The sequence below is a fragment of the Macaca nemestrina genome, chromosome 17 (assembly GCF_043159975.1).
Source record: "Macaca nemestrina isolate mMacNem1 chromosome 17, mMacNem.hap1, whole genome shotgun sequence".
Classification (NCBI taxonomy): domain Eukaryota; kingdom Metazoa; phylum Chordata; class Mammalia; order Primates; family Cercopithecidae; genus Macaca; species Macaca nemestrina.
In genome coordinates this window covers 47955644-47982915 of record NC_092141.1, presented here as the reverse complement: position 1 = coordinate 47982915, position 27272 = coordinate 47955644, and the positions used below count along the sequence as shown (strand labels likewise).

General features: G+C 38.5%; 1 protein-coding gene across 15 annotated transcripts in view; it reads right to left on the bottom strand.

Annotated features, from left to right (window-relative positions):
* LOC105476856 (BCAS3 microtubule associated cell migration factor) overlaps nucleotides 1-27272 on the bottom strand; it is a 710244-nt gene that overhangs the window by 334669 nt on the left and 348303 nt on the right. For all 15 annotated transcript variants that reach the window (XM_071082810.1, XM_071082809.1, XM_071082814.1 and 12 more), the window contains 3 exons: nucleotides 26360-26484; nucleotides 22995-23160; nucleotides 20492-20592 (listed from right to left, as the gene is read on the bottom strand). In XM_071082810.1, the coding sequence (XP_070938911.1) occupies nucleotides 20492-20592; nucleotides 22995-23160; nucleotides 26360-26484 (392 nt within the window). The remainder of the gene's footprint in view (nucleotides 1-20491; nucleotides 20593-22994; nucleotides 23161-26359; nucleotides 26485-27272) is intronic.

Sequence of the window (27272 nt, the reverse complement as noted above, 5' to 3'; positions counted from 1 at the left end):
TGTATTTTTAATAGAGACGGGGTTTCACCGTGGTCTCGATCTCCTGACCTTGTGATCCGCCTGCCTGGGCCTCCCAAAGTGCTGGGATTACAGGCGTGAGCCACCGCGCCCGGCCATGCAGGGTTTTCTTTAACTTTCCAAAAGTGAGAGCATTTTCCAGGCTTGATCTTCCTCTTCTGCTCCACAACATCACACTACTAAACAGAGATCTCCACAAATCACCACCCTGCCTCACTCGTTTTATGTAATGGTGGAGAGTTGTGATCTTTAAAAAGTCTTTCTTAGGATACTTTATGGCAGAATGTTGTAAATTGTTGAAACTTGGTAATTGGTAGATTCCTTATACAACTAACTGTGTACTATATACGTCTAACGTTTCTCTAATAATTTTTTAAAAAACTATTTTATGAATGTTTCAAAAGATTGAACAACCATTTCTTGACCTGCAGACTGACAGTCATCTTGACTCTTCTTGGCTAGGGTATGGAATACATGAAGCATTCAGGATCATTCAGTGAGTGACAATTTAAAAAATCATAGTAAACTTTTTCACATAACACTATATGGGTCATCCATGTTAATACATTTAGGTCTGGTGGCCAGGTGTGGTGGTTCACGCCTGTAATCCCAGCACTTTTGGGAGGCCAAGGCAGGCGGATCACTAAGTCAAGAGATTGAGACCATCCTGGCTAACACGGTGAAACCCTGTCTCTACCAAAAACAACAACAACAAAAAATTAGCCAGGCGTGGTGGCGGGTGTCTGTAGTCCCAGCTAGTCAGGAGGCTGAGGCAGGAGAACGGCGTGAACCTGGGAGGCAGAGCTTGCAGTGAGCCGAGATAGAGCCACTGCACTCCAGCCTGGGCAACAGAGCAAGACTCTGTCTCAAAAAAAAAAAAAAATAAAAATAAAAAATAATAAAAAAAAAAATTTAGGTCTGGTTTACTTTCATTACTGTATACCATTTTATTTTCATCTTGTATAACAAAGTGAGGTAGTCCTTTTCCCCTGCATTTTCTTCCTTCCTCATTCCCTTCTTTCTTTCATTTTCACTTTCTCTCTTTCCCATTCATTTTTTCCTTCCTTCCTAAATATTTTTTTTTTTGGAAAATGGACTACTAATATTACATGAACATATGCTAATTGCAAACTTCAAAGAACATGGAATAAAAAATAAAAGTCCCTCTTATCCTCCTCAATCACTGCAATAGTGAACACTGATTGCAATGATAATCTCAGAAAATCAAATATTTTGCCAGCATTTCAGAAGTTTTAATATGAAGAGTCTAACCTTTTTAGGGAAAAGTGTCAGGGTCTTAACACAACTGTCAAAAGGAACTTCCAGAGTACAGCCTTTCAAGATATACAGGATGCCAAGAAAAATCTCACTCTCTATAAATTACTAAGGGAAGGAAGATGCTCAAACAAAACAGGTCTAATAGAAAACTTCAATTTGCATTAATAAATTAGAACTGCTGAATAAGCATTCTTTCTTTAATTTTTATTTTTTTTTTATTTTTTTTTTTGGAGATAGAGTCTTGCTCTGTCACCCAGGCGGGAGTGCAGTGGCATGATCTCAGCTCACTACAACCTCCACCTCCCAGGTTCAAGAGATTCTCCTGCCTCAGCCTTCTCAAGTAACTGGGACCACAGGTGTGCACCACTACGCCCGGCTAATTTTTGTGTTTTTAGTAGAGACGGGGTTTCATCTTGTTGGCCAGGCTGGTCTAGAAGTCCTGGACTCAAGTGATCTGCCCACCTCGGCTTCCCAAAGTGCTGGGATTACTGGCATGAGCCACCATGCCCAGCCAGTAAAATTTTTTATATAGCTTCGAAAATGCACCCAATATCAGAGCCATACTTGTCCAGCTGACCACTGAAGATCAGAGGAGATATAATACAAATGCTTTCTCTTTACAACAAAGTATGTTCACCTGTGCCACCTGGAGGTCTCTGTCATAAAGTAGGTGGAATCACGAGAAGCAAGGAAGACCTCACGGGAGAAGAAGGATATTCATTCTCACACAACTAGTTACAACCACCAGCTATTGTTAGTGAGTTTCTTTCTTCTCTCCAAGCTATTGGGTAAGGTTTTTTGGATCAATTATCTCATATTATCTAACAATGATCCTGTAAGGTAGGTATTATTAACACCCATTTTAAAGACAGGGAGAGGCTGGGCGCGGTGGCTCACACCTGTAATCCCAGCACTTTGGGAGGCTGGGACGGGCAGATCACGAGGTCAGGAGATTGAGACCATCCTGACTAACACGGTGAAACTCCATCTCTACTAAAAATACAAAAAATTAGCTGGGCGTGGTGGTGGGCGCCTGTAGTCCCAGCTACTCAGGAGGCTGAGGCAGGAGAATGGTGTGAACCCGGGAGGCGGAGCTTGCAATGAGCCGAGATCATGCCACTGCACTCTAGCCTGGGCGACAGAGCGAGACTCTGCCTCAAAAAAAAAAAAAAAAAAAAAAAAAGACGGAGAGAAAAAAGTTCGGGGAGGTTATCTGCCTAAAGTTGTCCAGAGAGCAAGCAAGTAGCAGAGATAGAGTTCAAATTCAGGACTGCAGACTCTAAAGATCACATTCTTCACCTTAAGCAAAATCACCTCACCTCAATTTATCACTTCATTACCTACTAAGTTCATTATTTTAAATTATATTTACAATATAAAACATGTAAGAGATTTTTATCCCCAAACATCAATTATATCATTGATTGAGAGTCTGTTGTCTGTCTATTCAATGTCTGCTTAACTTAACATAATCTTTTCTATAATCATAATAAACATCTATGTATCCTGATCAGAGATACCTATACTGTGATCAAACAATGAGGAAAAATTACCTTAACCAGAAGTCACAACAGAGGTTACAGACATCGAAGGAAGCTTCACATGCAGTGAGAGAAACAATCAAAGTGCTACTTTACATACACCATAATACCTCTGATTAAAATATTTCATCTTAGCAAATACTGGTTTGTTGGTTTCATATTTAAAGGTGTACATGATGCAACCACGGATGATGTGCTAGCATCTAGAAAAGAGCACAGAAGTCAGCCAAGTGACCAAGAAAAGAAAAAAACATGATCCTCAAAAAAATCCCCAAATCTCAGCTTTGACCAGATTTCACATCATATAGGGTGGTTACAGATGTTCTTCACGAAGTCATAAAATACGAAGAAAGCACAGTACAAAAGACAAGAAACTGATGGTATAAAGGCAATGAAGGCAATACAGTGTTTCTGGTCTCTCTGCCAAGTTCCACAGACTCACATGGCCAAAAGTCTCCTGTCCTATGACAACAATAGGGGGAAGAAGAGACTGAAGCTGCCGAGAGACAATCTGTGGCACTCACCCACCTCCCTTATGCCTCGGTTACTGGGTTGGTTACCTTCAATACGAAAAATCAAGAAAGAAAAATGTTTTCAAAGAAAGAGAAACTCAGTAATGATAAGAGCTTATACACTATCAAAGCAAAATTAAAACTTTTGATAAATGGAACAGTCAGAACTCCAGAAACAAAAACAATATTAAATATGTTAGCTTCATAATCAGCAGCTGAAAGAGGCTTCAATATAAAAAAAGCAGCTACGCTAAAGACACAAGACTATAATTTAAAACAAAGTATTAAAGCATATAGAAAAACTAAAATTATATATACATTAATTTGGAGAAAGAAGGGATTTCTAGGTATTCCTAGAAATAAGGAATAATTCAAAAAGATCGCTTAAAAATGTTTATGAAACACACATTTTCCATAAAGAATAGCACAGGCTGCTTTGTTTCTACTATTTTATAACCAGGAATTATTTGCAAACTATTAGAAAATCCTGTCACTACACAAAATGTGAAGAAAAAAAAAAAAAAAAGTAACAAGACAAAGACCTTGACTTCGGGTATCCTAGCTGCTTGTTTCCTTCTGTTTTAACATGTCTTGGGTCTGAATTTTCATGAGTTTCTGGACAAGTTATGAGATTCTAGGGCAGGGATCTCCCCAAATCTGAAAGTTGAAAAAGATTTTCACACCCTTAATTATAAAGATGAGAAACCTGAGGCGTAGAAGGCAATGACTCACTCAAGGTAACAATGTGAAGGAAGTCAAAACCATCAGTGTCTGGATTTCCTGTTTCCTAAGTAAAAGCCCTGTCATATATAAACTTACACTGGAGCAGTCACAAATCTGTAAGGTTATCTGGGAAATCAATGAACATAGAAGTACAAGATGGACAAACAGAGGTGCAATTGAAAACTGAGCAGAAAGGCTGAGCTACAGGGTTTCCCTGATATTTTCTGGAATATTTAAAAAATTATTATCTAGTCAGGAGAGGGTAGAACACACTTTTCAACACCACAGAAATCAATTTTTTATTATTTAAAAGATGGTAGGTAAGCACATGCCTTCTATCAATGGCAAAGAGCTGTAGATATACATATAAACAACACTACCATAAAGAAGACGTTTTTGTTTTAACAAAATCCATATTTATATGATTACATTTCCTATGGTCAAGAGCAGCTGTAATTAATGGATTTCCCTCCTTCTCCTAATGCAGTCATTTGTCAATTCAAATAAAGAAGGTCCAATCAATTTTGATGTATTTAGTAAGCAATTTGTCAAACAGTGCCATAATCCAGTTAATATATTAATTCTTGTCATGGAGAGAGTTCTAACAACTATGAGGTTTTCCATAACTGGAGAGAAAAAAATCTGTGCATGGATGCAATGGGTATTCTTATGGAGATAACACCTCTGTGTCCCAATGTCTGAGAGCACGCAGGAGTAAATCAGCTAACAGGAAAACCATTTCGTTATAATAAAACCCCTGGGTCTCCTGGACAGGGTGGCAGCTAATTCATTGTACTAAACTGAGTTTCTTCAAATATCTGTGTAGCTCATGTATTTTTAATAAAATAAACAAACCAGTATATATAACAATAAATACAACATCAGTAAGTTCTAAGGGGAATAGGGCTTTGTTAATACAAACCCTGCATCTTAAACTTTAAAAAATACTCTATAAAAGAATTTTTATACTTTACAAATTTGTTTTAAACACTTTAATTAAAATAAAGTGTAAGTTAAAATTTTAATTTGCCTCTTAACGTTTCTTCATATGACTTGCAAACTAAGTGTTTCTCAGTCTTTTATTTTTCCTGTCCCAACATATTTCAAGTAAGTTACTGACTTCTATCTGTATGTAACATGGGCACTGTGCTAAGGCCACACAGTTCGTCACTGGTGGTCAAGACTCCAACTCGTGGAAGGCTGTCCTTCAGTTGACACCATGTAAAGCTCTGGACATGACAGTTTTCTTACCTTCCATCTTTATTTCGGCCACTAATCAAATTCTATCTCCATCTCTTCCCAAGTCTGTCTATACTCTGGGAGCTGGAGATAGAACAAGTAGATACGCAGAACTTTCTGGCAGGTGGTTCACAAAAGAAATCTGGACTGCAGTGACCAAGAAGAGTCAAATCCTTTTCCAACCTGGTCACTACCAGTTTGGGCAGAACAGAGGGCTAGAAGAAGACAGGTTTTGAGCATGTCACAGATAACCTTCAGAGTCATCCTGAGCAGATTTGGCAAACACTTTCGAAAGACGATGACTCTCTCCATTCACTATATCTAAGGCTTTCTATAGTCCTCTATTAGGAAATGCAAAATCAGAGATGAAGGCAAATCATTTCTAGAAAATAAAATGGAAAAACACAGCAATATTTTTAAACTAGAATAAGAAGAAAGAAAAGAGATAAGGAATACATTTATTTTCCAGACATTAGGATCCCCTTGGCCCATTTATAAGCCATGTAAGAGCAGAGAAAAAAAAATTAGAAGAGTAATTTGGCACAAGGCTGTGTATTTATTTAAAAACCTGCAATGTATACCAGTTCTCCAGACTACCAGACGTCCCATTGTTTCATATGTCTGCTGAGAAAGGTGCCCTCTGTGTCAGAAAAGCACACTGAATATTTTTCAGTGACCCAGGGGGCAGAGGTCACTTATTATAAATGGATAATGAGACTAATGCAGTGCTCTGAGTGTGGACAAAGAAAGGGTCTATCCATAGCCCCTGGTGGATTGGTCATTCAGGCTTTTACTTCCTCTGCACACTTAATGGAGTCAAACAATTGACAGAAATTCTATAGAGAAGGCTGAAACTGAGAGAAACAACTGTATTCTAACTCTGATAGACAAATACAAATAGTGACCCTGAAACGGCATCAGAATTCCTGTTACCACTAACACAGCAGACAGTTGTAGCATTCCTCCTAAATTCCCAGTCGTTTATTAGCAATTAACCGTAGTGATGGAAGTGATGCCACATCAACCCACAAGCTCCTGCCAATATCAACCCATTACATTACCACAGGTAAGCAGAGACAGACCATTCTATTCTAGCCCCTCATTTTTTGGAGAAGAGGGCAAACATATCCAAATCCTGCATCCTCTATCCCCACTACCCAATCATCAAAACGCACATTCAGGGATATCAGTATCTGCATGTAAAGAACCTTAAACTTAGGTGAGACAGCATAAATGACATCAGGAGCAGAGTTCTGACAGCCTACAGGCTTTACGACCAATAGATGCTTTTTCTTTAATCTATCAGAATCAATGTCCCAGCCCAGCCAAATCTGTCAATCCAGGGCAAAATATGACTAGCTTCAGTGGAAAAAATGCTTACTGAAAAACAGCAAGTCATATAACAATCTGAAGGAACACTGAGATACCACTATCACATAGAATTTTGTAAAATAAAAACATTAAGAAGTAAAAAGCAGCCCTGTATAGAGACATTCCTTTTGTTTCACTTTGATATTAAGAACAATTATGACAGGGCTGGGTATGGTGGCTCATGCCTGTAGTCCCAGCACTTTGGGAGGTCGAGGTGGGTGGATTGACTCTGGCCTTCAGCCCAGGAGTTTGAGACCAGTCTAGGAAACATGGCAAAACCCCATCTCTACAAAAATACAAAAATTAGCCAGGTATGGTGGCACACACCTGTAGTCCCAGCTACTTAGGAGGCTGAAGCAGGAGAATCGCCCGAGCCTGGGAGGTTGAGGCTGCAGTGATCTGTGATCATGCCACGGCACTCCAGCCTGGGAGCAACAGAGCGAGACCCTGTCTCTCCCTGGCCAAAAAAAGAATTATCACAGGATGGTGGTATGACATGCACACTTGTTTTTCCCAACTGGTAAATACTGAAGTAAATGACAGAAAATGCCAAGATTCGCTTCAGAATAGGGTATGGATCATTAGGTTGTAACGGAAAGAACTTTTAATGTTGAAACATGTTGAGACCAGCAATGACAGAAAAACTCAATGAACCCTATTCCACAGGTCTGAAGACCTATGTGAAGACATGGAGAAGTAGGTAACCAATGAACACAAAGGCTAAAAGAGAAATCTAATACAAACTGTAAGTCCATCAATTATAAGGTTTGCAGATTGTTGCTGGTACTTTCATTTAACTATTTGACATCTTTTCACTGAACAAGAAACGTTTATTTCATAATATTACGCAAGTTATGAAACATACATGTGGCTAAATTCAGGGTCTGTCTCAAATGTTTAGTTTCTTAAAGAAAAACACCGTTTCACTGAAATCATTTCTCTATGGAAGGATATGTCAACTGAGAAGTTTAAGTATAAATAAGTGAAATTTTAACTATCCCAGATTTTCAAACCTGGATAGAGCAGTATGACACACCCTATGGACAACAATGGACTATAAACACTCTTTAAATAAGTCCTACATTACAAGTTTCCTCTACAAGAGAAAAACATTTCTTTCTTCCCCTTCCACCCCTACCCAGTCTTGGGCAAATATTTATTATGGACAATGCAAGGAAATATTGTTGAGTACCTCCACCATGAACAGTACACATACCACAACAGCAATGCAATCCAGGATGTTAGGTTAAATCTAATGTGACATTTGAAAGGGAGCAGCTCATAAGAAAACTGCTGCATATTTAATTGCTTTTCCAGGGCACTGACAATATCCATGGTAGAAAACACCAATAATTTCTTTCGCTTTTTGTATCGCTGTCCTTTTTATAGGCAGCAGGGAGTGGAGTTGATAACAGCAACATGCACAAAACATATCAGCATTGGACTCAAAACTCATGAAACAACAGGATAGTAAAATCTTTTAAAATAACTTCATTCTAAACCCAAATGCATGGCTTTATATTAGAATGAAAAATATTGGGTCTTTCTAGTCTCAATGTTGCAGTTTGTATGCCAACAGTACAGAATTTGGTTGGAAATCAAGATCCCTAGAATTTAACCTTAATCATGTTGCTGACTTCTGATTTTAGTACTCCTCTTCTAAAGCTCAATACTACTTTTAAGTCTTATCTACTTTATTGTATGTAAATGCCAAAAAAAAAAAAAAAAAGTAAGTGAAGTCCAAGAGATTAGTAAAGCAATCATATCTTTTTAAAGCCTATAAATCAATAGACAGCCCGGCTATTCAAAAGAAACTCACCACAGGCCAGGCGTGGTGGCTCGCGCCTGGAATCCCAGCACTTTAGGAGGCCAAGGCGGGCAGATCATTTGAGGTCAGGAATTCAAGACCAGCCTAGCCAACATGGTGAAACCCTGTCTCTACTAAAAATAAAAAAATTATCTAGGCATGGTGGCGCACACCTGGAGTCCCAGCTACTTGGGAGGCTGAGGCAGGAAGAACACTTGACTCGGGAGGCAGAGGTTGTAGTGAGCCAAGAGCATGCCACTGCACTCCAGCCTGGGCAATGGGAGAGAAACCCTGTCTCAAAAAAGAAAGAAACTCACAACAGACTTAATTGTCTTTAGTATAATAAAAACTAAGATTTTGTCAAAGGAACACAACTACTTCAAAGTCAGGTTCCAGTAAGACTTTTTATAGTTATTAATTCAACTCATGATCCTGTTTTCTATTTCTAAAGCATTGTTTTATGACTTCCAGGACACCAAATTCTGTACTAGTTGCTTTTACTTCTAATCACTTGCTTTTATTTCTCATCTGCTGCCTTCTAACATGTCGTGCTATCTATGGTTCCATAATATTCCATATGGTCAAACATGTAGATAAGGAAGAGGAAAATAAAAGATACAAAGAAGATCCAAATGGAACTTCAAGAGATAAAAAATATGATATCCGAAATGTAAGATACATTGAATGAAATTAACACAGAGAAAAGGAATTAATATACTTATAGATACAGAATTTAAAACTATATACAACCAAACAGAGAGGAAAATAAAAGTAAGAAAATCTTAACAAAGATTCAGTGAGCTGGGAAAGTATCAAGTGGTCAACATAAATAAAACTGGAGTCCAAAAAAGGGGAAGTGACAGAGAGAGTGAAAGAAAAAATATTTGAAGACATAAGTGTATAAAAATGTCCAAATCTGATGAAAAGTATAAACCTACAGATCCAAGAATCCCAAAAACCCCAAGCAGAAGAAAAGTACAGCACAGTTTCATAGCTTTTTCTCTATTGTTTGTATGTGTTCTGTTTCACTGATTCACACTCTGATCTTTTTCCCTTTTTCCTATATTTTCTGTTTTGCATTAATTTGCTCTACTTTGTCTAGTTTCTTAATGTGGAAGCTGAGGTCACTGACTTCAGATCTTTTCCCTTTATAATATAAACATTAGCCCTATAATTTTTCCCTTGAGTATGGATTTAGTGCCATCCCACAAAATTTCCTATTTTTCTTTAAGGTTTTTATTTTGAATTAGCCAAGCATGATGGTGAGAGCCTGTAGTCCTTGGTACTCAGAAGGCTGAGGCAGAAGGATCACTCAAATTCAGGAGTGCAGGCCACAGTGAACCATGACTGAGACACTGCACTCCACTCCAAGTGACAGAGTGAGACCCTGTCACCATTAAAAAGAAAACAAGTTTTTATTTTGAAATGATTAAAGATTCACAAAAAATTGCAAAATAGTACAGTGATGCTCTGTGTACCCTTCACTCAGTTGCAAAATCAGAAAATCACCATTGACACAATCCAGAAACTTTATTCAGATATAATGAAATTTACATACATAGTTTTATACTCATTTTATGTGTGTGAGGGTCTATTCAATTTTATCGCATGTGTAAATTGGTGTAACCTCCGCTACAATCAAGATACAGAACTGTCCTATCACCACAAAGATCAACCTTGTAATAATTCTATATAGGTATATTCACTCACTTCTCTCCCACCCCATTCCTAAGCCCTGGGCACCACTAATCTATTATCTATCTCTCTAATTTTGTCATTTTGAGAATGTTATATAGCTGAAATCATGCAGTGTGGAAACTTCAGAGATGGGCTTTTCTTCACTCAAAATGATTGTCTTGGGGATCATCAAACATGTCCCAAGTATTAATAGGTCAATCCACTTTTTCAAAAAAACTGAGTAGTTGTCAAAGATATGAATATATCTGATTTCAATGTCCCTATTCAGTTAAAAATAATTTCTTAATTCCCTTTAGATTTCTTCTGTGAACCATGGACTATTTAAAAGTGTGTTAGTTTCCAAATATTTGTGCACTTTCCAAAGATCTTTCTGTAATTCATTTCTTACTTAACTCCCTTGTGGTCAGAGAATATACGTTGTACGACTAGAAACCTTTTTTTTTTTTTAATTGAGACGGAGTCTTGCTCTATTGCCCAGGCTGGAGTGCACTGGCACAACCTTGGCTCACTGCAAGCTCCGCCTCCCAGGTTCACGCCATTCTCCTGCCTCAGTCTCCCGAGTAGCTGGGACTACAGGCGCCCGCCACCACGACCAGCTAATTTTTGTATTTTTAGTAGAGACAGGGTTTCCCCGTGTTAGCCAGGATGGTCTCGATCTCCTGACCTCGTGATCCGCCCACCTCAGGACTTGAAACCTTTTAAACTTATTAGGATTTGTTTTAGAGCTGAGAAGATTCCCTATATTGGTCAATGTTCCCTGCACACTTGAAAAGAATGTGTATTCTGCTGTTGAGTGAAGTGTCCTACTTAGTCTGATATTAATGTAGCAATTCCACGTTTAAAGTGTGTTTAAGTAGCATATAGTTAGAACTTCCTTTTTAAATCTAATTTGACAATCTCATTTTTTACTAGAATGGCCATGTATAACTAATGAGTATTGATATGGTTAGAATTACATCCTCTTGCTTGTTTCCATTTCATTTCCTCTGTTGGCATATTAGATACAACATTTTGTTTTTGTTGTTTTAGTAGTTGCTTTTGAGTTCATTATGTACATCTTTAACTTATCACAGTTTACCTTCAGGTAATAGTATACCACTCACATATGTTACAAAAATCTTACAATAGTATAGTTCCATTTCTCAACCCCCGGCCTTTATGCTACTGTGTACACACATACATATACACACATGCGTGTGTACACACACATATATATTAAGAATATGCCATTTTGTTTCTGTTAACAGTCAATATTTTAAAATAAGTAAACTATATTTTAAATTTTAATTATTTATGTTTTTACAAATTAGAAAAATATCTCATCCATTTACCTATGTTTTTCACCATTCCCAGTGCTCTTAATTCCTTTTGTGCTGATGTAGTTTTCTTCTGCTTTAAGGACTCCCTTTAACATTTCATATGAAGCTGAAAACTTCTTTGAGCTTTCACGTATCTAAAATTTTTAATATTTTGACTTCATCTTCAGATATTTAAGGGGCAAAGGCAGTATATAATTCTGGGTTGATGGTTATTTTCTTTCCATACTTAAAAGATATCTGCTGGCCGGGCGCAGTGGCTCACGTCTGTAATCCTAACATTTTGCGAGGCTGAGGCAGGTGATCACCTGAGGTTGGGAGTTTGAGACCAGCCTGACCAACATGGAGAAACCTCATCTCTACTAAAAATACAAACAATTAGCCAGGCGTGGTGGCGCATTCCTGTAGTCCCAGCTATTTGGGAGGCTGAGGCAGGAGAATCGCTTGAACCCAGGAGACGGAGGTTGCAGTGAGCGGAGATCATGCCATTGGACTCCAACCTGGGCAACAAGAGTGAAACTCCATCTCAAAAAAAAAAAAAAAAAAAAAATTCTGCTTATCTTTGCTCCTTGGTGTGTAACATATCTTTTCCTCTGGCTGCTTTTAAGATTTTTTTCTCTTTGTCAATGATGTTGAGCAAACTGATTATAATACACTTAGTTATGCCTTTCTTAAGGTGTCCTGTACTTGGGATTTACTGACCTTTTTCCATCTGCATTTTTATGGTTTACCTCAAATTTGGAAATATTTTGGCTATTATTTCTTCTGTCCCACCACCCTTCTTCAGAAACTCTGTTTACTAGTATATCTTTTCCCACAGTTCAGTGATACTCTTAAAATTATTTTCTTTGTGTTTTTTTGTGTGTTTATCTTGCTCTATCTTCGAGTTCACTAATCTTTTCTTCTGCAATTTATTTATTAATTTTATTATTATTATTATTATTTTGAGAAAAGGTCTTGCTCTGTTGTCCAGGCTGGAGTGTAGTGACAGAATCACAGTTCACTGCAGTCTTGACCTCCTGGCCTCAAGCAGTGTTCCCACCTCAGCTCCTGAGTAGCTGGGATTAAGGGCATGCACCACCACACCTGGCTAATTTTTCAAATTTTTTTCTGTAGAGACTCGGTCTCACTCTATTGCCAGGCTGGTATTGAACTCCTGGCCTCAAGTGATCCTTCCACTTTGGCATCCCAAAGTGCTGGGATTACTTTTTTGCAGTTAATAATCAATCTTCAATATTATGCAATGAAGCTTTCTCCTACTGTGGTTTTCACATCTACAAGATTTTTATATTTAGGTCTAAGTAATTTAGGGGTCTACTTAACTTTTTGAACATATGGAATACACAGTAACTGTTAGTGTCACTAGTCCTGACTCTGTGTGGCCACCATGCCCTCTAAGACACTCAGATGGTTGTTTTCTAGGCTGCAGTTTCCTCACAGGCACCAGTATTCTGTTGAATACTAGAAAAGGACCCTCTGCAGTCTTCAGCATTTTTTCTCTGTGAAGATCTCCCCTGATATCCTGTCTAACAAATTCTAGGTCAGGGTTTGAAAACAGTAAATATTTTGGGCTTTGTGGGTCATATGGTCTCAGTTACTATTACTTGGTATAGCTTAAAAGTGGCCACAGACAAGACAAAAATGAAACGGGGTGGCTGTGTTCCAATAAAACTTTATTTACAATAAGAGCACATGGTAATTTGCCGACACCCGCTCTTCTTTGGTCTGACTGGACTCTCAGCTCTGTCTCCTCAACTCAGGGAGTCCCCTGGGTTTCACCTGCTTTCTCCCTCATTGTGGCACAGCCTAGATACTCCAAAGACAATAAACTGAGGCAAGTGCAGGGCTTGTCTCATTTGTTTCCCATCTCTCGGGGATCACTGTCCTTCATTCCCTAATCTCAGATGACTTGAAAACAATTGTTTCATAGATGATTTCTGTTGTTGTTCCATGCAGGAAAGTAAGTCTGACCCCTGTTAGTCCATCTTGTTGGGAAGCTACTACTCAACTGGAACCTCAAGAAATGGTCAATGAAACTAAGAGAACACTAAATCTCCCCAAAATTTGAGGTCAAATTGAAACATATAAAATATTCTCTCCATCTTTCTCATATTCCTTTTAAAGTTAGAAGGAACCAAGTATACACCCAATAACACACAGGGAAGTACTGTGGACCCCAGTCACCTTTCTATTGTCTATCAAAGCTATATTTCTGTTGAATGAATATATATTTCTATTACAAATAAAACTCAGTAAGTTTATAGAGGAACTTTTCACACACTCACAGGCTGATTTAGAAAGAAGTCCAAACTCTGAAACCCACTCTGCCACAAAGCTAATGTCAGCAACTTAAAAGCACTGTTGCTGCCAAATTACCTGAAAGAAAGGAGGAAACATTATTTTTCCCTTAAACAAGGCTTTCCTAAGGCAACTCAGTAAGCTGTTTTTAATTTACAAATTGGAAACGCTGCAGCAGACTGAAGAAAAAGTTATTGTCTATTTTGGGATCATATTCAAAGCTGGGTGGTATTTACTGATATGTTCTGTGGTTTATCTTTGTTTTTGGCAAAGGAACACACTGAAATATAATGCCTGTGTTAGAAGGCTATATAGTATGTAATTTTTATTTTAAAGGAAGTAAATACAGTGCTAACACAGAAATCACTAATGTCCTCTGCTGTCATCCTTTTATAAACTGTTCTCAAAATTTCCTTGACCAAGGCAAAACATCTTTTGGATTATAAATTGACTTTTACCTTTACTGAGTTAAACAGAAAGATTAGATTACCATCTATATATTTAGTTGGCGTATATAAATTAATCTATGAAACTGCAGAAATATCAGCCTTTTAAAAAACTTATTAAAAATGCCAGTTTCATATGGTTCCACCTAATAACAGAGAAGTCATCTGTGCCTTTACAGTGACCTCTGTATGGAGCACTCTAGTATGATCTAGTTTACAATACATCAAAATTCCTCAATTTGGGGTTATCAATTTGTGATACAGCAAAACTCTTCAATAAAAAAAAAATTCATTAATTTTGGTCATTCCATTCAATTTATAGAGGTAGGAAATGTTACTATAATTTAAGAATACAGATTTTGGAGTTTTTACCTACTTTATATTAAGGTTACATAAGAAGTGTTTAGTGTTTGGGGCTGGTTCCCCTTTCCTTCCACCACAAGCCACCCTTTTTGCCACATATACAGAACTTTGTTTATTAACCAGCAGTGTATTTATTATGATTACCGGGCTGGAAGGGGAGTGGAGATTCCTTGCTAAACATCCTGCTCTCCTACTTTCTTCTCACTGAGACAAAGTCCCTTTCCCATTTACATCATTCTTTGTCTACTATTATTATAATTTCCGGAGTTTGTACAAGTCTGCTTCACTTGATTCACAGATCCAAACACACACACACACACAAAAAAGCTTACAACATTTGTGAAGTTTGTATTAGCGTTTACTAAAAAGTATACAGTCAGCCTTCCATATCCTTGGTTCCGCATCTATGGGTTCAACCAACCACAGGTTGAAACTATTCTGTGAAAAAAAAAAGGATGGTTGCATCTGTACTGAACATGTCTAGACTTTTTTCTTGTCATGATTCCCAAACAATACAGTGTAACAACTATTTATATAGCACTTATATTGTACTGGGTATTATAAGTAATCTAAAGATGACTTGAAGCATACAGGGGGATGTGCGCGGGTCACATGCAAATAATAATACCAGCATCAGGGACTTGAGCATCTGTGGATTTTGTTATCTGAGGGAGGTTCTGGAACCAATTTCCCATGACACCAAGGAATGACTATATTTGAAAATTCTTTGAGAACAACATTTATTAAAGTCTTCAAGTTGGGAAATAAGAGGTAATATCCAATATAGTTAAGAAAAACAAAAAACTTTCTGGCACCAGGTGTAATATACTTGTGTTTTAAAAGGTATAATATCCTTCCAAATGGCTTCAGTAAGGGAAATCTGGGAGAAAGCGAGAGTAATAAAGTCTGCTTTACTGGCTCTAACTTGCAGAAAGGGTGCAACAGATGGGTGGACATTCTCTTGAAACTGGCGCCAGTATTACTTTATATATATATATATTTTGACCCCTGTCTCACTCACTCACTCTGTTGCCCAGGCAGGAGTGCAGTAGTGTCATCTTGGCTCATTGCAACCTCCATTTCCTGGGTTCAAGTGATTCTCCTGCCTCAGCCTTCCGAGTAGCTGGAATTGCAGGTGCGTGCCATTACACCTGGCTAATTTTTGTATTTTTAGTAGAGATGGGGCTTCCTCATGTTGGCCAGGTTGGTCTCAAATTCCTGGCCTCAAGTAATCCTCCCACCTCGGCCTCCCAAAGTGCTGGGATTATAGGCGTGAGCCACTGAGCCTGGTCTTTTTTTTTCTTAAGAGACAGAATCTTGCTCTGTCACTCAGGCTAGCGTGCTGTGGTATAATCACAGCCCACTGTAACCTCAAATTCCTGGGCTCAAGCAATCCTCCTACCTCAGCCTGCTGAGCAACTGGGACTACAGGTGTGTATCACCATGCTCAGCTAATTTTTAAAATTTTTTTGTAGAGACAGGGTCTCTCTATGTTTCCCAGGATGGTCTTGAACTTCTGGTCTCAAACAATCCTCCCACCTTGGCCTCCCAAAGTACTGGGATTACAAGCATGAGCCGCCATGCCCAGGCCAGGTATTCCACTGTAAACACTGACTACAAAAAAGGCTTTTAAATTGTACCAAAAGTCCCAGAGGTCTATCATTTGAAAATATATTCTTCTGAGATAAGAAACAAAAGCTTATAATAATGCTTAAATGTATAAACTATTTTACAGTTTTAAAAAGGACTTTATGCTGGGTACAGTGGCTCACGTCTATAATCCTAGCACTTTGGGAGGCCGAGGCGGGTGGATCACAAGGTCAGGAGATCAAGACCATCTTGGCCAACATGGTGAAACCCCGTCTCTACTAAAACACAAAAAAATTAGTCGGGCATGGTGGCACGTGCCTGTAATCCCAGCCACTTGGGAGGCTGAGGCAGGGGAATCGCTTGAACCTGGCGGGGCAGAGGTTGCATTGAGCTAAGATCGTGCCACTGCACTCCGGCCTGGTGACAGAGCAAGACTCTATCTCAAAAAAAAAACAAAAAAGGACTTTAGCATCACTTCATTGATCATCATAATCCCTCTATAAGAGCAAGTATAATAATTGATATCTACATTTATCAAGTTATTGCTGGATTTAGAACTAGAACCCAGGTCTTTTCATCTTTATCCCAATATTAGTCCATCTGGAACTCAAAAGGTCTAAAATGCAATGCATTATACAATAAGTCCTCACTTAACATCATTGATAAGTTCATGGAAACTGTGACTTTAAGCAAAATGATGTATTACAAAACCAATTTTACCACTGACTAATTCATATAAACAAGAGTTAAGTTCATATATATATATATATATATATTTGAGACAGAGTCTCGCTCTGTTGCCCAGGCTGGAGCACAGTGGTGCGGCTCACTACAAGCTCCGCCTCCCGGGTTCACGCCATTCTCCTGCCTCAGCCTCCCGAGTAGCTGGGACTACAAGCGCCCGCCACCACGCCCGGCTAATTTTTTGTATTTTTAGTAGAGACGAGGTTTCACCACGTTAGCCAGGACGGTCTTGATCTCCTGACCTCGTGATCTGCTCATCTCGGCCTCCCAAAGTGCCAGGATTACAGGCGTGAGCCACCGCGCCCGGCCTCTTAAGGCATATTTTTTTTCTGGTCAAAAACATCAGTAAACTTCTGAATAAAGACCCCAAACGCTTTAATATTAAACATCAAAATAAATGTGAGCTACATATACATTTAAGAAAGATTAATGACAACAAGTAATAAAATTATTTACTCATTTTCTAGTGAATCACTGAGTAGTGAAGCTTGAAGTGCTGGTGAGTTAAATCAAGGAATAAATGTTTGCAAAGCGAAAAGTTTAACGGGCACCTTCCACTACCAAGAAGTTAAAAAACAAAAAGTAACCAATATGCTGGGCTTGCTGAGCACTTTCATATAGCATCATTTATTGTTGTGCATTTGTGTGATTTACCGTATATTTTAAGAAATTTTATTTTACAATAATTTGTATTCACTCATTCACAGTTGTGGGTGGACAGAGTCTGTATCGTGGCAGCTCAGGGTGCAAGGCAGGACCTAACCCTAGACAGGACACCATTCGATTGCAGGGCACTCTCTCACACACAGGCCCATATTTACTCAGCCTGGGACACAATTTAGCCATGCCAATTAACCTAACATGCATACCTTTAGTATCAGGGAGAACACCTGTGTACCCACTGAAAACCCATGCAGACATGGGGAGAACATGAAAACTCCACACAGGCAATGGCCCCTGTCAGGGAGCGATTTCTCATCAGTCTTATAAAGAATTGATGTTAAACAAAATGACATTATTCAAGGACCTGCTGTATTCCATATTAGAAACCACAGAATTATTAGTAACTACTTAGTTTCAAATTGTCTCTCTCTTTTTTGAGACAGAGTTTCACTTTGTCGCCCAGGCTGGAGTGCAGTGACACCATCTCGGCTCACTCCAACCTTCACCTCCCAGGTTCAAGCAATTCTCCTGCCTCAGCCTCCTGAGTAGCTGGGACTACAGGTGCATGCCACCACTCCTGGGTGACTTTTTTGTGTGTTTTAGTAGAGAGACGGGGTTTCACCATGTTGCCCAGGCTGGTCTCGAACTCCTGAGCTCAGGCGATCTGCCTGCCTTGGCCTCCCAAAGTGCTAGGATTACAGGTGTGAGCCACCGTGCCCAGCCTCTAATTCCTTTCTATGCCAATTCTTAAACATCTCACAGGTCTGTCCTGTCTTCTCTTTAATACAGCATTAATTTAAGGTCTCATCTTGCTCTAGGATCACCTAGCCTCCACTGCCTTCCTCTGAATTTCCCGCTGCAACGCTGCCAGAATGATCTTTTCTTTTTTTTTTTGAGATGGAGTCTTGCTTGGTCGCCCAGGCTGCAGCGCAATGGCATGATCTCGGCTCACTGCAACCTCTGCCTCCCAGGTTCAAGTCATTCTCCTGCCTCAGCCTCCCAGGTAGCTGGGATTACAGGCATGCACTACCATGTCTGGCTAATTTTTTGTATTTTTAGTAGAGATGGGGTTTCATCATGATGGCCAGGCTGGTCTCGAACTCCTGACCTCAAGTGATCCGCCCGCTTCAGCCTCTCAAAGTGCTGGAATTACAGACGTGAGCCACTGCACCCAGCCCAGAATGATCTTTCTAAAATACAATTTTGATGGTGTCATTCCTATGCTTGAAAACAGGTGATGGCTTACTACTGCCAACAGTGGTGGTTCTTAAATTATGCAACTGAGGATTTTTGTTGTTCTGAGAATTAGACAAAGGTGTTTAGGGCAGCTAAAATCAAGCAGAGTGTAATGTCAATAAGGTCAATCACTGGAACAAAAAACAAGAGATAGATATAGCTATATCTTTTCCCCTGTATGTTTTGTAAATATTTCAGAGTTGTTACTGCATGTCTGTTAAACAGACTTAATAGTTATCAAAATAACAACACAAAACACAATAGTAACTCTGAAAGAGACAACTATGCTTAATTCAACGATTAGTTAGTTTTGCTCCTTGAGAGGTAATGGAAAATGTACTCATGATTCTTACTTCGTATCGTATTCATGTCATGTATTTTTCCAGTTCATATGATAGTTAAATATATGCTTAAAAAATCGAGAAACTAACAACTTCTGTATGCACTGCTTCTTGAATCAATCTGAAAACCACTTAAATATCACCCCCCGTCTGTGATGCTGTAGGCAACACACGTCATTGCTCTCACAGTTCAATTTATAACCCTCCACTGATACACCTACCCCATTTTATTTTCTTTTTTATTAAACATCTGTCTCCTGAATTAGGGAATTCATTGAGGAGAGAAGCAATATACTATTCACCTTTAAATCACAACTGCCTCACACATAGTAAGCACTCAATAAAAATACACTAGAAAAAGCAGAGAGTTCAACAATTATATGAGAGAGCAAGACTGCCAAATATTGATTACAGTTATGGAGTCTCATAACTTGAGAGCAAAGTCTATAAAATATTTCTGTTTCCAGTATAATACATAACACATTATAAAGATAAAATAAAATCATTCAACAACCATTTTAATTCATGCTTTCTAATATACCAGGCAGGATAATGTGTTAAATACAACAAAGTTTCATTAAAAACATGTCAATGTTGATTTTTAAGAATTTTCTGTAAAACATGCATTACTCAGAGCCATCAAATTAAGAATTCCATCTATATCTACAAAACTGAATCATAATTGTAAATAATTTTTAATTCTATAAACACAAACTGGATAATAAATACTAAATTGCCTTTAAATGCCTCCCATATTAAAAGGCTGTATGTAGGTCAATGAACTTGGTTCAGTCTCTACAAATGCTAATGTTTAAACATAAAAGTAAACAAACAAACAAATATAGTTGAAATCTTTACCTCATTATTGCAAGTAAAATTCTACCAAAAGAAAAGCCTGCTGGCATAGCTTTCACAGTTGCACTATTAACTGTACTAGGCTTGGGTGTTTTTTTCTTTTCATGTTAGAAACAGATTCCAAGCTTTATGAAACTGTTTATTACATCCTAGTATTTTCAGGTAGTTGTTTTTGTGTTTGTTTGAATTTTTGAGCCCTCCAGATATTCCCTATCAACTTAACTTTTATTATAGGAATATATTTCACAGGTACAGAATATAAGCAGTCAGAGACATAATTATACTAAGGCTTACGGTTTATATTCGTATTAAATATCTTATTTGCCTCAGACTGATTCTTTAAGGCCTATGGCCTATGGACCAATGGTAATGTTTGCTTTAAAAGCTAGCATTTTAAGATGAAATCTGAATAGACCATACGAAAGGAAAAAAAAAAAATCTAAACTACTTACGGCCAGCAAGCAGGAACTGATAATACTGTACTGCATCTGCAGCGAGGAGCAGAGGATGGTTTGCATTAAATGGTGGCTGCAATTCATTCCATTGAGGGGTTCTAAGGAAACAGCAGAAGAATATTAATATTTAAGCTTAATAGATGGGATGTAAATCACCATGACTGTCATCACTGATGAACACTGACTTAAACTCACACTATTTTTGTGATCATTAAAATGAACTTGTAATCATTAAAATGAATGTGCTGAAACCTGAAACACAAGGCCATCTGCTTAGAAAAAACAAAAAGGTGGCAGTCTTTCATACAAATAACATGTAGTCAATATAAGCTTAACAGCAGAAGACCCCTCAACAGGATAGGCAAGACATTCAGAAGATTAAACAGGTGTAAAATTCAAATGTTACAACTAACTAGTTCTAATTTATGTAATTTCTGACCTCTCTATTCTTAAAATATGTGTATGTTTTAAAATAAAATGAAGAGGTAAAAATGGTTAATAAAACACAGCTGTGTAAATGGATGACTTATTATAGATCAAATTAGTATCTAAGTTCTGAAATAAGTTACTATTTCCACAATGATAGTGTAGTAATTTTAATTAGATCTGCCCACTCCTAAATAAGCTTGATAAATCAGATATTGATCAGATCAAGCCAGCATAGTAAAGTAGTAGTAAAGAATGCTGGAGCCTCCAAAAATCAATACAAGAATATTTTAAAATGTCAAAAGGACAGGGATCATTTTTATATCCATTTTTGTCTGTTTCCTTCCATACATGTCAGGAGCAATTTTTTCTCTCCTGGACAATGGACTATATTAAAGAGGTTTTATTCCAGGTTTTCTTCCTTTTGGTTATAGCTTATAAAGATTCTAATCATTATGCACGTTTGAGATGGACTCTGATTCTTAATAAACATTCCTACAAGGTTTAACCACTGTATCTTGGAGAATTACTTTCAGAGAAACCTTTGAATCTTATCTATATTAGTTTCTACTCCCCTTAATGGCTATCTCAATGTTACTCTCTATTTTCAGTGAGCATGAGATTGCAAATAGAGGAAGCATAAGTCCAAGAAAATTTAACACAGAAGTGCAAGGAGAAATAAATTCAAACAGAGGTATTCTCCAAGGTACATAGGGAAGACAATTAAAAAAATACATTCACACAAAAATCTGTACATAAATGTTCACAGCAACATTATTTAATAACAGTTTAAAAAGTAGAAATATCCATCAACTAATAAATGGATAAACAAAATGCAGTATAACCATATAATGGAGTATTACGTAGCCATAAAAAGGAGTGAAGTTTTGACACATGCTACTACATGGATAGATCCTGAAAATACACTAAGTGAAAGAAGTCAGACACAAAAGGTCACATATTGTATGATGCCACTTACATGAAATGATCAGAGTAGCAAAATCCATAGAGAAAGAAAGTAAACTGGCTGCTGCCTAGGTCTGAAGGGTTGGAGAAAAATAAGAAGTGACTGCTAATGAGAATGAGGTTTCTTTTTAGGGTGATGAGAATTGATTGCAGTGATAACTGCACAACTTTGTAAAAAGTCACTTTTAATGGGTTAATTTTATTGTATGTAAATTATGTCAAATGAAAAAGCAATGAAGGGCCAGGTACTCATGCCTGCAATCCCAGCACTTTGGAAGGCCAAGGCGGGTGGATCACCTGAGATCAAGAGTATGAGACCAACCTCACCAATATGGTGAAACCCTATCTCAACCAAAAATTAGCTGGATGGGATGGCGGTCACCTGTGATCCCAGCTACTCAGGAGGCTGAGGCAGGAGAATCGCTTGAACATGGGAGGTGGAGGCTGCACTGAGCTGAGATCATGCCACTGCTCTCCAGCCTGGGCAACAGAGTGAGACTCCGTCTCCAAAAAAAAAAAAAAAGTAATGAAGTATTGTTTTGCTAGATGAAAGTGAGATTTAAAAAATTACATAGTGTATGATTCCATTTATATAAAATTCTAGAAACTGGGCCAGAGCAGTTGCTCATGCCTGTAATCCCAGCACTTTGGGAGGCTGAGGCGGGCGGATCACAAGGTCAGGAGATCGAGACCATCCTGGTCAACATGATGAAACCTCATCTCTACTAAAAATACAAAAAAATTAGCTGGGCGTGGTGGCATGCCCCTGTAGTCCCAGCTACTCGAGAAGCTGAGGCAGGAGAACCGCTTGAGCTGAGATTGAGCCACTGCACTCTAGCCTGGGCGACACAGCGAGACTCTGCCTCCAAAAAAAAAAAAAAAAAATCCTAGAAACTGTAAACTAATCTATAGAGACAAAGAGGGGTGAAAGAAGGAGAGATTCCAAACGGTCATAAAGAAACATTTGGGAGTGATGAATATGTTTACCATGTTCATTGTGGTGATGATTTTGTAGCTGTATGCATGTCAAAACTTACCAAATTATACACTTTTAATCTTCTATACCTTAATGAAGCTGTTAAAAAGGAAAAAAGAAAGGAGGTACTACCTAACCAGAGTCCAGCTGGCTCGAGGCGATGTCATCATTTCCAGTGGCGTGTCGTCACTAATCTTGGGGGCAGTGCTGAGGGGCCGCGGCTCCATCATGTGCTCCACTAAGGTGCCATAGCAACTGATAATGTACAGGGACTCAACTACAACTTGTTTGGACTGATCTACAAACAGAGAAACAGAACCCGATGTGTTATGATTGCATAAAAGAAGCACAGAATAATCTTTACAGTTGATGATCTTATCAGTCTGCTACTGAGGCTGCTCAGAGAAAATGAAAAGACAGGAATTTTTCCTTTTTCTATTTTTCTTTTTTTTTTGAGATGGAGTTTTGCTCTTGGTGCTCAGGCTGTTGCCTCCCTGGTTCAAGCAGTTCTCCGGCCTCAGCCTCCCGAGTAGCTGGGATTACAGGCTCCCGTCACCACGCCCGGCTAATTTTTGTATTCCTCTTAGTAGAGACAGGGTTTCGTCGTTTTGGTCAGGCTGGTCTCGAACTCCTGACCTCAGGTGATCTGTGCACCTCAGCCTCTCAAAGTGCTGGGATTACAGGCGTGAGCCACCATGCTCGGATGACAGGATTTTTTTCATATGGTGCTTGTTCCTTGCCCAAAGGTTGCCTTGTATAAGTACATGCTAGTGAATATGAAAATGTCTATGATATCAGAGTATTTTCAATCTTAAGCAACTTATTTCAAGAATGATACGACTATGCCCCAAAACCTAATATAGTAAAATACTTTATAGACTTTTGTACTCGCCTACAATGTAATTTGTCCCACATTATGAAAAATGAATGACATCAGGGAACGGACTAACTGAAAAGGAATAACGTATGGACTGGGATTTAGTTACCCTGGATGTACCAAATGACTCGCATGAAAGGTTACTTGTATGCCTAAATCAGCTTAATGTCTCATTTATTTTTTTTCTCAGAAAACTTAAATTTAGAACTTGAATTTGTGGATCAAAACAAAAAAAAAAACATTTGATGTGTCAATGTAGGTTCATCAATTCAAACACACGTACCACTCTGGCGGGGGATACTGATAATAAGAGGCTTTGCATGTGTGGAGACAGAAGGTATATACGGAAAAATCTCTGGATCTTCTGCTCATTTGGCTGTGAACCTAAAGCTCCTTTAGAAAATAAAGTCTATTCAACACACATACACATGCATGCATGTGCATCCCCTTCCTAAAATCCTCTTCTTTCTCCCCATGGGATCACTGGCCCCATGGTAAACGGAGATTAGCCATACTTTGAGCACTTAGGTGCTGACCAAATCCTCTTCTTTCTCCCCATAGGATCACTGGCCCCATGGTAAATGGAGATTAGCCATACTTTGAGCACTTAGGTGCTGAATATGGATCTAATCAACTGACTTTATAAGGAATACACATGTACTCACTAGCAAAACAGGTTTAGTCCTCTCTCTCGGGTTTTACAGTAAACCTAGGAGCATATACAATCACTCGTGAATGCTGGGTGGGTCATCTTATCTCTGTGTCAGGCGAATCAATTACAGCTGATTTGAGAAAATGGCTAATGATCAGCCAGCGGGACATAAAAGAGTAGCAAGTTAAAAAGGTAATTAGAACAGAAGAGAGAAGCATTTGAAATTGAGCTTCTCAGAAGGTTTTTACTAGTAACAAAAAGTCCTTTCGATAGCATCATTACACCTAAGGAGGTAACAAAAAAAATAAAGATGGGATAAGGAAATGGAAGGCTTGCATACTTAACAGTATCCTCTCCCACTTAGGTAAGGAACCTGCTGCGCCTGAGATCCTATTACCAAGGAAAGGGTCACTGAAAGGCGATAACAGAGAAAGGGCTCATGTCTGACTGCCAGCGTTAGCATAAAGGAGAGCCATTTTGCCAAGAACAATACAGCCTGTGGAACTCACCAGAGAAGTGCCCCAGTAACAACCCACTTTGTGACCTACTTTAATACTACTAAAATATTAAGGGGAAAATCATAACATTCAAAATTATATACTTTGTTTATGAATGTAGGCATTCTCTTCTAAACAGAAGCAATAAGGATTCACATGCTATAAAGCATTAATCCTATAAACATTTTAGGTATAGACTCTAGTGACCAAAGCAGGGATTAAAAAGATAATAACTACAGTAGTCCCTCCTTAGGTGCGAGTTCAGTTACCCATGGTCAACTGTGGTCCAAAAATATTAAATGGAAAATTCCAGAAATAAACAATTCATAAGCTTCAAATGGCAGACTGAGTAGCGTGGTGAAATCTCTTGTTGTCCCGTCTGTCCTGCCTGGGACATGAATCATCCTTTGTCCGGCATATCCACGCTGTATATGCTACCAGCCCGTTAGTCCCATAGTACCTGTCTCAGTTATTAGACTGAAAAGCATTGTACCATATAGGGCTTCGTACCATCCAAGGTTTCAGCCATCCACTGGGGGGTCTTGGATATACCCTCCACAGATAAGGAGGGACTACTGTATATTAATTCAAAGGAGCAATGGTAACCACAAAAACTGAGCCTTATTTCTCAGTAGCAGGCTGTTTCCTTTTTTGGTTTGTTTGTTTGTTTTTGAGATGGAGTCTTGTTCTATCGCCAGGCTGGAGTACAGTGGTGCAATCTTGGCTCACTGCAACCTCCGCCTCCCGAGTTCAAGCCATTCTCCTGCCTCAGCCTCCCGAGTAGCTCGGATTACAAGCGTGCACCACCACATCCAGCTAATTTTTGTATTTTTAATAGAGACGGGGTTTCACCATGTTGGCCATGCTGGTCTCGATCTCCTGATCTTGTGATCCGCCCACCTCAGCCTCCCAAAGTGCTGGGATTACAGGCATGAGCCACTGCAGTTGGCCTTAGTTGTGTTTCTAAAACATGGCAGAGTTGTTGCTTTTTTTAATGTGAAGATTTTTAACATGAGAAAACCTGATTTCAAACTCTGATTCCACTGCCTAACTAACCAGTGCTTTTAGCTAAGATATTTAAACTTGCTGGTCTCAAGTTCTTCATCTCTAAAACAGGGACAACGAGGCTCTTCCTCTCCATCCTTCATAGACAAGGGGTGAAACTAGCTTGTAAAAATGTAAAAGGTATAAAATGGGTATAGAATTGACAGCACTGAGATCACCTGTAGACTGTCACCAACAAAACAAAACAAAATCACTCAGTGGGCAATTCATTTAACGTTCATTCTGAGAGGATAGTTTTTCTTCTTGACTAGGCTTTAGCAGTTGAGGAGTGACATGCTAATTACATTAAAAAAAAACTGGTTTCCAGACTACTGGGTACAAGATTATTCTAGGGGAACTGCTAACAATTTTCCTTAAGAAGCAAAAATTACAAACACAACATTCATTTTTCAGTCAAAATACATACCTTTTTCTCTTTTCAGACCTGCATTATTTGCAAACCATGACCTGGATGTTCCGAAGACAGCAGCCACACAAAATTCTCCGCCCATCGATTTGCTGGGTGAAATTTGTGGAGGAGGTTTAACTTTGCTTAAAAAATAAAATAACAGTAAAAAACAATTATCATGATGAAATGACACTCCTTTAGGTAATGACAGTTTTTCCTTTAAATTCCACCCCTATTCAAATCCTCCAATATGAACATGCATTTTGCCTTAAGTAATAAATGATGATGTGAGACTATGTTCTGGAGTAAAAGCAGAATTATTTCAAAGTTCCAGAGTTTTGTAAAGAGAGCAACATTTATAAAACCAATAAAAATCAACTCCTTTTTGAAGTATGTGCTGGCAAAATCCAAGTCACTTCTTTTCAGATGAATAACACTTCCCTAGAAATTTCAAAGTGAAGCAATAGTACCAGCATGAACATCTCACAATAATAAAATGGTTTATCACTTCATTTTTATATATATGTTAGGTTGATGCAAAAGTAAGTGCGGTTTTTGCCACTGCCTTTAGTGGCAAAAAGTGCAATTACTTTTGCACCAATCTATAAGATGCAGGATTAACAGTACAAATGAATGCAGACAGCATGGATGAAAATGAGGTGATATAGAACGAAGCCTTGAAAATGCTCTCTCAGCCACAATGCTATGGAGAGTTAGACAGTGTAAGGGGAGAATATCTAATCATCTAATGCAATTAGATTCACTGATCTTCCTGTTGTCTCTTTTTCTTCTTGGATTTGTGAAAATGATGTGTCTATTTTTGTTCAGTGAAAAAGACCAAGGTGGAGTTATATATCAATAGCCTCTCAAACCTCAATCTTTTCTGTTGCTCATATGTCTGAGGACACATTTAGTAACTGCCATTACTTCC